The sequence below is a fragment of the Crinia signifera genome, chromosome 12 (genome assembly GCF_055691185.1).
Source record: "Crinia signifera chromosome 12, ASM5569118v1, whole genome shotgun sequence".
Taxonomy (NCBI): Eukaryota; Metazoa; Chordata; class Amphibia; order Anura; family Myobatrachidae; genus Crinia; species Crinia signifera.
Window position 1 is genome coordinate 51,622,012 of NC_139228.1, and position 12,070 is coordinate 51,634,081.

Consider the following 12,070-nt stretch of genomic DNA (forward strand, 5'->3'; position numbering starts at 1 on the left):
GTTCATTTAAAAAGATTTCTTTATTCGTAATTTTTTAAAAATAAGCACTAGACATTGACAAACAAAACCAGACAGGTACACATAACAAAAACATTTTTAAGAGCTTTCAGAGTGAGCACTTTAGTATGGAAAAAAGTGATGCTATTCAAAATTCACAGACCCTACCACAAACAGTGATCAGAATCAGAATCAACTTTATTGGCCATGTGTGCTTGCGCACACTAGGTATTTTTTAGTGGATATACAGTGCAGCATCAAGCAGGGATGAAGGGGGGGGATTACATACATTACATTGAGACGTTACATGCGGGGAACACATACCCGCCAAGCAGCACAGCGCCTAGGCAGCCATCAGCGGCGCCACTGGTCGCTGCACCAGTCAGGTAGGTAGCAGTATAAGCAGGTACAGAACAGTATCACGCAAGGAACACATACCTGCTGAGCTGCACAGCGCCTAGGCAGCCATCCGTGGCGCCACTGGTCGCTTCAGCAGCCAGGTAGGTTACAATATAAGCAGGGACAGTATACTGGCACACAGAGAACATATACCCGCCAGGCTGCACAGCGCCTAGGCAGCCATCAGCGGCGCCACTGGTCGCTGCACCAGTCAGGTAGGTAGCAGTATAAGCAGGTACAGAACAGTATCACACAAGGAACACATACCCGCCGAGCTGCACAGCGCCTAGGCAGCCATCCGTGGTGCCACTGGTCGCTTCAGCAGCCAGGTAGGTTACAATATAAGCAGGGACATTATACTGGCACACAGAGAACATATACCCGCCAGGCTGCACAGCGCCTATAGAGCCATCAGCGGCGCCACTGGTCGCTGCAGCAGCCTGGAAGGTAACAGTATGAGCAGAGACATCGTAGTTATAGCAGAGACAGTACAATTATCACACAGGGGACAGGGGATAAGAGGTTACATGTGGCTGAGTACACACATCCGAGGCAGCCGTTTGCGGCGCCATTTGCGGGGGTGGGGGAGGGGAGAGTCAGTAAGGCCTGGGGAGAGTCAGTGAGGCCTGGGGCTGGAGTTGGGCCCTCCTTGTGCTGAGTTCCATGCTGCTGCCCCGATAGTCTTTTCGAACCTGCTGTTAGCTGCTGGTGAGACATCCAGGGGCAGGGGTCTCATCTCCTAGGTGAGGCAGGGGGCCGGGGTGTGGGCCTGCAGGGAAGGTAGCATATGCCGGTGTCCTCCAGAGCAGAGGCCTCCTCTCCTACCGGCCTACGAGGGGGTGAGCCAGGGAGCCTGGGGCCATGAATTGGCACTGCTGGTGTCCAAGCCAGATCCTCCTCACCTCACAGTAGGTCGTGGGGTGGACGGGGGTTCTCTTCTGCCGCTGCGCCCGTGGTCCACTGGCCGGGGATGCTTGGTTAATGAGGTGTGGGGCCTCTGCTAGGCCCAGACTGCCACTGCCCGGGGGGATCCCGGTCCGCTGCTGCCCGGGGGGATCCCGGTCCACTGCCTGCTCGCAGCTTGCCCATCTTGTGCGGTAAGGGGAGGGGGGGCGCCAGGGGTGGGAGCTCCGAGGAATGGAGCGGGAGTGTGGGACCGACCCCAGCAGCCTCCGGCTGCCCCATCAGTCTGGAGGACGGAGCTAGCGTGCTCTGCCCCTTCAGCTTCCTCGCCTCCTCCGGCTGCCTCCAACCGTCTCCTACATCCGCCCTCCCGACCGTCTCCCGATGCCTCCGACGCCTCCACCACTCTTCTCCGGGGGCCGAGGATGGGGGAACTCCTTGGGTGGGAAAAAGGAGCTCCGTGTTCGTGCGACCATCCTCGGCCCCCACCGGATGTGATAAGTAGGTTATTCAAAAATCACAATTCCAACATGGGCTATTACAGCATACGCACTAAGGGACAGTTTGTAGGTATGTTAAACAGACACTGTAACACGTTTGCTAGTTGTTCTTGTGAAACCAAATTAGTCGGTTATAAGCAGAAATACATGGTCATTGCAATAGGCCTATACATATCTAACCAGTCTTGAATACAAAGAGATATATATATATCAGATACATTGTTATTGTTAGGCCATTAACAATGTATCTGATATATAGTAATCTGTCTGTTCTTATTCAGGTTGTTCTGTCCAATCTTATCTAGCCAATTTTGCTGCTAACTCACACATGTATAGTATACGTTCCAAATCTCACTATTCAAAAAAAGGGGTTCTCACTTTATTCAAGAAGGTGATCTGAATGGTACTGGATTAAAGCGTACAATGACGGTTTAATTACACAAAGTTAGAAACCAGCGAAAAATATATCATAGTTGTAGGTATTATAGGAAATGACTGTCTCCTCTCCCAGGGGGAGAAAGTGGGGGTGGGGCAAAAAATGGGGAAGAGAAAAGGAAAGCTGGAGAGGAAAAAGAAATTTCCCTGTAGGTGACACTTCTCCAACTTTATATACCTATAGTATATCAGGAAGAATGATTTCTCGCAGTGAGGTCTCCCTCGTTGCTACTCGTCACAATCCAGTATACCAGCTGCCACTCAGAGATCGATGGGCCTTCAAGGTGTTGTGGGAAGTCAACCTGTACTCCCTGATTGTAACCTCCGGGACCGCTGCTGCCCAGCTTTATATACCTATGACAAGGTTGGGGTACACTAATTTTCCTCAGTTGGGTCATCCCCTCTGTCTACTCAGGTGACCCGGGTTTGGTCAGCTTCCCTCAGCATATGGTAATGCTGGTGGGTTTGAAGGTATTGCGGGTGAGCGAGCCCCGGTTGTTGAGGGTACAGGGAGAGAGGAAAAAGAGTAGTGGAAAACTGCTGTCCTTTAGGGTAGGGTATGTTCCCCTGGTTAGATAAATCCAGTGCAGTGTGAGTCACTGCCCCTCCGTTGGGATGAGTGTTTCCTGTGATAACTGGAATAAGTGTCAGGAGAATAGGCTCAGCTTAAGTGCTAATTCTGGAATGCGCTGCTGTCCCCCACTTGCAATAAGCTGTATTGGTGGGGGGTGAGCGGCACCCAGTATGCAGTCCAGCTGTTATCAGTAGGAAAACATTAGGGATAATAGTGGCGTGAGAGGGGGAGAAAAGAGAAGGAAAAAAGGGGAAGGGAGCGTGGAGGAGGAGACAGTAAATACCTCCAATTTCACCCCGGGGATCAAGTCCTTGATCTCGGCTGGGTGTGCCGCTGTGAATGAAACACAGTCCCGGAAGTCCGTGATGCTCTGTAGCAGCGTGTCCCCGGAGCCGCCGTCTGTCAGCGTATTTCCAATGTACTCCGGAGCCGCTACAAGTCAGCGTATCGGCGGGGAGTTTTCTGCGGCATGCACAGGTGTGTGACGAGCGGAGGCACTTGTAAATGATCAAGTGTCTCCTTGGTGCTGTAAATCAGCGTTTCTGACAGCACACAGACAATCGTTGCACCAAGGGGCTTTTTCAATGTGTGTGTTTTTTTGTGACACATAAGCAGCGGTCCCGGAGGTTACAATCAGGGAGTACAGGTTGACTTCCCACAATACCTTGAAGGCCCATCGATCTCTGAGTGGCAGCTGGTATACTGGATTGTGACGAGTAGCAACGGGGGAGACCTCACTGCGAGAAATCATTTTTCCTGATATACTATAGGTATATAAAGTTGGTGAACTGTCACCTACGGGGAAATTCTCCCTTTTTCTCCTTTTTTCTTTTTCCTCTCCATCTTTCTTTTTTCTTTTCTTTTTTCTCTTTCTTTCTCTTCCCCTTTTTTTTGCCCCACACCCACTTTCTCCCCCTGTTCCTATAATACCTACAACTAATATATATTTTTCGCTGGTTTCTAACTTTGTGTAATTAAACCGTCATTGTACGCTTTAATCCAGTACCATTCAGATCACCTTCTTGAATAAAGTGAAAACCCCTCTTTTTGAATAGTGAGATTTGCAACGTATACTATACATGTGTGAGTTAGCAGCAAAATTGGCTAGATAAGATTGGACAGACCAACCTGAATAAGAACAGACAGATTACTATATATCAGATACATTGTTAATGGCCTAACAATAACAATGTATCTGATATATATCTCTTTGTATTCAAGACTGGTTAGATATGTATAGGCCTATTCCAATGACCATGTATTTCTGCTTATAACCGACTAATTTGGTTTCACAAGAACAACTATCAAACGTGTTACAGTGTCTGTTTAACATACCTACAAACTGTCCCTTAGTGCCTATGCTGTAATAGCCCATGTTGGAATTGTGATTTTTGAATACCATACTTATCACTGTTTGTGGTAGGGTCTGTGAATTTTGAATAGCATCACATACCTACAAACTGTCCCTTAGTGCGTATGCTGTAATAGCCCATGTTGGAATTGTGATTTTTGAATACCATACTTATAACTGTTTGTGGTAGGGTCTGTGAATTTTGAATAGCATCACTTTTTTCCATACTAAAGTGCTCACTCTGAAAGCTCTTACATTTGTTTTTTTGTTATGTGTACCCGTCTGGTTTTGTTTGTCAATGTCTAGTGCTTATTTTTAAAAATTACGAATAAAGAAATCTTTTTAAATGAACTTAAATCTATACATAGAAGATTAAAATAGTGTGTCACTAATTATCCAAACTACCATAATGTGATTAGGTTTTCCTTATAGTTCTTTCTTGTAATTTTTCCAAGTAAGAGTGCCCCAACAAAGAGAGAGTCTTTCCCTTCTTCCTCCTAAATACTTGATCTTACTCTCCAGGGAGCACCTCCACAACAGTTACTAAGTAAATGACGAGACTTACCTCATCCTAGTAATTTATCTTTATTGTGGATTTCAACATACTTCTTCATAATAACCAATACCAACCTGTGCACTGGTCCATTCCCACAACCCCATTCCCACAAAAAAGTAATTCAGAACCCAGGACTGCCCAGAGTATACTATTGGGGTCCCTTTCTGAAGTGACCCGGTGACGTGACAGTCAGTGTAGAGTCGCTTCTGTTCTGCCGATACCGGAATGGCAGCTGAAACCATTATCCGGGAGATGACCCAGCTAGGAAGAGTGCCAGGGATGTGTGGAATTATATATCGCAAGCATCTGCTTTATAATAGCCATTGCTCCTGGGGTCAGTAGTTGGCACCTCCTCGCTTTATGGACCCCTGGGCTGCCCTGAGTGTACTTGCGTCAGGCAAAATGAAGCGAGGTGCAATCTGGGCTGTCGGAGTCACTTGCTGCTCTGTCATCTATTGCCCGTTGTTTTGGTCTCTCTGCATTACTATTGGCTGATCGTTCTGTTTGGTTTACACCCAGGAGTGCTGACGGCGTCGGTGCCTCTGCTTTCTTATAAAGAGGACACTCCAGATTCTGCTCTGAAATTCCTGTGTGAGAACGGAGACCCAGCCTCACCCAGGTTAGACGAGACTATACCGATGAGTGGTGCTTTATCTGACTCGCAACACCTCCGCCAGCCTAGGGCAGGTACAGGACTACAAGTCATTTATCTCTGGTGCCTAATAAACCAAGGGTATCCTATTCTGTGGTGGCTGGTAGATTACTCATCACTATTCTGGTATGTTAGTCAGTGTGGCAGATCGGCAGTGTATGGGCACACCTGTGGCTATGTACGGGCACACCTGTGGCTATGTACGGGCACACCTGGGACTATATACATTCACACCTGAGGCCCAGTTCTGGGCCCCGCACTATAAAAAGGACATCATAGAATTAGAAAAAATCCAAAGAAGAGCAACAAAGCTTATTAGAGGAATGGAGAATTTAAACTATGAGGAAAGATTAAACAATTTGGGACTATTTACACTAGAGAAGAGACGTTTAAGGGGGGATATGCTCAACATGTATAAATATATTAGGGACCAATATAAGGAACTGTCAAACACCCTTTTTTCTACTAGAAAGGAATCTAGGACGCGAGGGCACGAGTTTAGATTAGAAGAAAAAAGATTTTGTTCATCTATAAGAAAAAAATTTCTTTACAGTCAGAGCAGTCAAACTTTGGAACTCTCTTCCTGGAGAAGTGGTGTAGGCAGACACTATAAATATGTTTAAAATAAGGTTGGATAAACATTTATTGGTTAAAAACATCCATGGGTACGAATAAGTAACAAAATCTGTCTGTAAAATATCATAACATACTATACAACAAGGGATAAGCTACTATAAACATAGATTGAACTAGATGGATGCAAGTCTTTATTCAGCCTCACCTACTATGTAACTATGTATGTATGTATGTATGTATGTATGTATGTATGGAGACACCTGGGGCTATGTACTGGCACACCTGAAACTGCACGGGCACACCAGGGGCTATATACAGGTGCACCTAGGTCTATCTACAAGCACACTTGGGCTATATCCGGGCACCCTTGGGGCTTTATCCGGTTACACCTGGGGCTATATCCAGGCACACCTGGGGCTATATACAGGCGCACCTGGGTCTATCTACAAGCACCCTTGGGGCTATATCCGGGCACACCTGGGGCTATATATGGGCACACCTGGGGCTGTATACAGGTGCACCTGGTTCTATCTAGGATTGCACTTGGGGCTATATCCAGGCACACCTGGGGCTATATCCGGGCGCACCTGGGGCTATATCCGGGCGCACCTGGGGCTATATACGAGCGCACCTGGCACACCTGGGGCTATATACGGGCGCACCTGGGGCTATATCCGGGCGCACCTGGGGCTATATCCGGGCGCACCTGGGGCTATATCCGGGCACACCTGGGGCTATATACGAGCACACCTGGGTCTGATTGGTGGTGTTAGAATGTAAGTTACATTAGCTCCTGCTGCTGCAAACTATGGCAACGCCAAATCATTTTTCCTCTCATCTCTCCCAAGGTTTGACCACTTGGTTGCCATAGAACGAGCTGGCCGGGCCAGCGACGGCAATTATTACAATGCCCGAAAAATAAACATCAAACATTTGGTGGATCCCATTGATAACCTTTTTGTGGCTGCGCAGAATATTCCAGGTGTCACCACGACCGGTATGTATGCTACGTCACAACTCTCCACTCTCTCTCTTGGTGTAATCACCAGGGGGGTCAGCGGTGAGACCAGATCACACACCGTGCAGTTGTAACGGGCTGTTCTCCCATCAGGAATCGGAGACGGGGGAAATGAGCTGGGAACGGGCAAAGTAAAAGAGGCTGTAAAAAAGTACATCCCAAACGGAGACGTCATTGCGTGTGATGTGGCCGCAGACTTCGCTGTTATCGCCGGTGAGTGACGCGAGAAGACGATGGAGCGGGTACGGGGTTGTCACATAGAATGTCCTTGTGTTGGGAAGAGAATGTGCTCACTAATTGCACTATACAGCTTTAGGGTTCAGTGGTATGAATCTGGGGTATAATATGCGTTTAGCCACAACAAGAGAGTAGCACTTGTCCATTTTCTATATATTTCAGACGTATTTTACATAACTCTACTAATGTTGGGGGGGGGGGGGGGGGGGGTGTACATATTGAATGATAAATAGCCCCTACAGCACTTTTATCAGTATGGTTTATGTGTTGGCATCCTGCACGCACATTGCTGGTGAAGTTAGTGCATGTGGCCCCAACATACTATATGTTACTCTAGGACAGCTGGGTTCCACAGTGGTTAACATCGCTGCCTCACCCTGTGGTTGCTGAGCATGTGTCAAAATGTGGCTAATGCTGACATAGTAGACTCTGATGATGATAATAGGTAGAAGTAATGAAGCTGTCAGGCTGTGGTTGCTGAGCATCCAGCAGAATGTGGCTATTGCTGACATAGACTGATGATGATGATAATAGGTAGAAGTAATGAAGCTGTCAGGCTGTGGTTGCTGAACATTCGACAGAATGTGGCTATTGCTGACATAGACTGATGATGATGATAATAGGTAGAAGTAATGAAGCTGTCAGGCTGTGGTTGCTGAGCATCCGGCAGAATGTGGCTAATGCTGGCATAGACTGATGATGATGATAATAATAGGTAGAAGTAATGAAGCTGTCAGGCTGTGGTTGCTGAGCATCCGGCAGAATGTGGCTAATGCTGACATAGACTGATGATGATGATAATAATAGGTAGAAGTAATGAAGCTGTCATGCTGTGGTTGCTGAGCATCCGGCAGAATGTGGCTAATGCTGACATAGACTGATGATGATGATAATAGGTAGAAGTAATGAAGCTGTCAGGCTGTGGTTGCTGAGCATCCGGCAGAATGTGGCTAATGCTGACATAGACTGATGATGATGATAATAGGTAGAAGTAATGAAGCTGTCAGGCTGTGGTTGCTGAGCATCCGGCAGAATGTGGCTAATGCTGACATAGACTGATGATGATGATAATAGGTAGAAGTAATAAAGCTGTCAGGCTGTGGTTGCTGAGCATCCGGCAGAATGTGGCTAATGCTGACATAGACTGATGATGATGATAATAGGTAGAAGTAATGAAGCTGTCAGGCTGTGGTTGCTGAGCATCCGACAGAATGTGGCTAATGCTGACATAGACTGATGATAATAGGTAGAAGTAATGAAGCTGTCAGGCTGTGGTTGCTGAGCATCCGGCAGAATGTGGCTAATGCTGACATAGACTGATGATGATGATGATGATGATAATAGGTAGAAGTAATGAAGCTGTCAGGCTGTGGTTGCTGAGCATCCGGCAGAATGTGGCTAATGCTGACATAGACTGATGATGATGATGATGATAATAGGTAGAAGTAATGAAGCTGTCAGGCTGTGGTTGCTGAGCATCCGGCAGAATGTGGCTAATGCTGACATAGACTGATGATGATGATAATAGGTAGAAGTAATGAAGCTGTCAGGCTGTGGTTGCTGAGCATCCGGCAGAATGTGGCTAATGCTGACATAGACTGATGATGATGATAATAGGTAGAAGTAATGAAGCTGTCAGGCTGTGGTTGCTGAGCATCCGGCAGAATGTGGCTAATGCTGACATAGACTGATGATGATGATAATAGGTAGAAGTAATGAAGCTGTCAGGCTGTGGTTGCTGAGCATCCGGCAGAATGTGGCTAATGCTGACATAGACTGATGATGATGATAATAGGTAGAAGTAATGAAGCTGTCAGGCTGTGGTTGCTGAGCATCCGGCAGAATGTGGCTAATGCTGACATAGACTGATGATGATGATGATAATAGGTAGAAGTAATGAAGCGGTCAGGCTGTGGTTGCTGAGCATCCGGCAGAATGTGGCTAATGCTGACATAGACTGATGATGATAATAGGTAGAAGTAATGAAGCTGTCAGGCTGTGGTTGCTGAGCATCCGGCAGAATGTGGCTAATGCTGACATAGACTGATGATGATGATAATAGGTAGAAGTAATGAAGCTGTCAGGCTGTGGTTGCTGAGCATCCGGCAGAATGTGGCTAATGCTGACATAGACTGATGATGATGATAATAGGTAGAAGTAATGAAGCTGTCAGGCTGTGGTTGCTGAGCATCCGGCAGAATGTGGCTAATGCTGACATAGACTGATGATGATGATAATAGGTAGAAGTAATGAAGCTGTCAGGCTGTGGTTGCTGAGCATCCGACAGAATGTGGCTAATGCTGACATACTTGCTGCTATCTTCCTGTAGGTGTGTCTAACTGGGGAGGTTATGCCGTCTCCTGCGCCTTATACCTCCTGAACACCTGTGAGATCCATGAGCGGTACCTGAGGAGAGCAGTTGGATTCCCCAAATGTTCAGCAGCAGAGCCCTGGGCGTCCTCGCTGCCATCTGTCAGTAAGGTAATGCACCCGTGTCACTGGATACAGCTATGTATGCTCCCCTGTAACGGTGTCACCTCGTTATTGCCTCTATAATATATCCTGTGGAGGCCATGTTTTCTGGTTTGTTTTTATTGGCTTTTCTGTACTGTATTACATTCATTCTATCTCTGGCGCCGCTGATGGCTGCCTAGGCGCTGTGCACCTTCCTGCAGCCTTACCATTCCTCCACCAGCCCTAACCCTTCGATCCATCCTGCAGCCTAACCCTTCATTCCATCCTGCAGCCTAACCCTTCATTCCGTCTGTTCTCTGTGTGATACTGTACTGTCCCTGCTTATATTGTCACCACCTGGCTGCTGCAGCGACCAGTGGCACCGCTGATGGCTGCCTAGGCGCTGTGCAGCTTGGCGGGTATATGTTCTCTGTGTGATACTGTACTGTCCCTGCTTATACAGCTGTGCTACTCGGCGAGCATGTGTTGCCAGCATGAAATGTGTCAATGTAACCTATGTAATGCCTCCCCCCTTCATCCCTGCTTGATGATGCACTGTATATCCACAACAAATTCCGAGTGTGCGCAAGCACACCTGGCCAATAAAGTTGATTCTATTTTATTCTATTCTATTCTATTAAGCGCCTTGAGTCCTATTGGAGAAAGAGCGCTATATAAATAAAATTATTATTATTATATTATTGGTAAGATGGCTCCTCCTTGTTACTAGTATCTGCCACACAAGCACCCCCATTGGTGGCAGATGACCTGTTGCTTGTGGCAGGGGCTTCTGGGTCTTGCGTTACTCTCAGCTTGGGGCAGGTAGCCGCAGACCCAGAGTTATATACTGGTCGTTCCCCAGCAGAACAGGGAGATTGTGGCCACAATGCACCTCTGTATGAATTACACCACACGTCTTATTCCAATAGGAGGAGAAGCTGCTGGGGATACTGGTGACTCATGGAATCCGCAGTGGGAAGACTGGGAATCTGGCCATGGAGGTGGATGGTCTGCCATTCTTCAGCGCACATTCCGAGATGATCCAGCGGCTCCTGGACGTCACGGTGTAGCCATATGTTGTATTCAGGAGTTCACCCGTATTCCGCAGGACGTGCACATGTAATAACACGTAGTGTAACGCGTGATCTGCGTCAATAAGTAGGAGATGGGAGGCCCATGTAATAATTTATGTAGCAGGAGATGGGAGACACATGTAATAATATATGTAGCAGCGGACAGGAGACACATGTAATATTATATGTAGCAGGAGACACATGTAATAATAAACGTAGCAGGAGACAGGAGAGATGTAATAACATACGTAGCAGGTGAAGGGAGACACATGTAATAATATACATAGCAGGTGAAGGGAGACACATGTAATAACACGTACAATATATATAATGTGCGTTTTGCGCCACTAAGGAGAAGGGAGACACATGGAACATTTTTGTTATAATACTGACCTTTCCGTGTAATTAGCTTTGTGCTGAAATGTAACACTTTTCATCTGTTGTGTAATTATTGGCCTGAAAAATCTCTGTTCAATTAAGTTTTTTTCTATTTCTATTTTTTCTATTTCCAAACACGTTTATTTCCTCCATTAGAGTTATCGCAACTTTTGGTCATCTCCTCCCTGTTTTGAGGTGGGTAGCGATGGAACTCCCGCCATTCAATCAGGTCACCAGGATCTACACAGCGGCACAGAGTATTTCACATCACAGGGATTTGTCATATTTATTGCACTCCTCTCGTCCTATGCACCAACTATTCACATGGTTTCATACAGTGCATGGCTGTCAGCACTCTGATTGGTAGATAGCTCCAGCCATACACCAGTCAGTATGCTGACAGCCATTCACTGTCTGGCTGCAGGACGGAGACTGTAGTGTTCCCGCTAGGCTGTTTTTGCAGGGCGCTGCGCCCTGCCCCTCTCACAGCGCCCCGCTAAAACAGCCTCAAGGGGAAGCCCAGCTTAGCCGCAGACGGCGATGCCCGGCGCTTCCTTGGCAGCACAGTGGCTTCGGAGGGGCCGGACCCGCCCCCTTTGATGACGGTGGTGGTCGGGCCCGCCCTCTTTGATGACGGCGGTGGCCCGGGCACGCCCCTTTCATGACGGCGGCGGCCCGGGCACACCCCTTTCATGACGCCGCCGGCCCGGGCACGCCCCCAGCTGTGATGTCGGCGTGCCCTGTCCGCCCCCCGACACCCTGCCCGCTGTCACTCATAGAGTGAACACTACACTGGTAGAGAATGCTGCACACTGATTGGTGGATAGCTCCATCTATCCACCAGTCAGCATGCTGACAGCCAATCACTGTGTAGTTGCAGGCTGAGAAGCAGGAAGAGAATGGTGCACTCTTATTGTGTGACCACAGCAGCTCCTGCTCAGAGCCTGGCTCCTATAATTGTGGGGAC

General features: G+C 47.6%; 1 protein-coding gene across 6 annotated transcripts in view; it reads left to right on the forward strand.

The window, feature by feature from the left end:
- DGLUCY (D-glutamate cyclase) overlaps nucleotides 1–11,221 on the forward strand; it is a 29,548-nt gene extending 18,327 nt beyond the window's left edge. For all 6 annotated transcript variants that reach the window (XM_083167164.1, XM_083167167.1, XM_083167165.1 and 3 more), the window contains 5 exons: nucleotides 5,235–5,334; nucleotides 6,792–6,940; nucleotides 7,055–7,174; nucleotides 9,528–9,679; nucleotides 10,582–11,221. In XM_083167164.1, the coding sequence (XP_083023290.1) occupies nucleotides 5,235–5,334; nucleotides 6,792–6,940; nucleotides 7,055–7,174; nucleotides 9,528–9,679; nucleotides 10,582–10,722 (662 nt within the window). In that variant the 3' untranslated portion in view covers nucleotides 10,723–11,221. The remainder of the gene's footprint in view (nucleotides 1–5,234; nucleotides 5,335–6,791; nucleotides 6,941–7,054; nucleotides 7,175–9,527; nucleotides 9,680–10,581) is intronic.
- The last annotated feature ends 849 nt before the right edge of the window (nucleotides 11,222–12,070 follow it).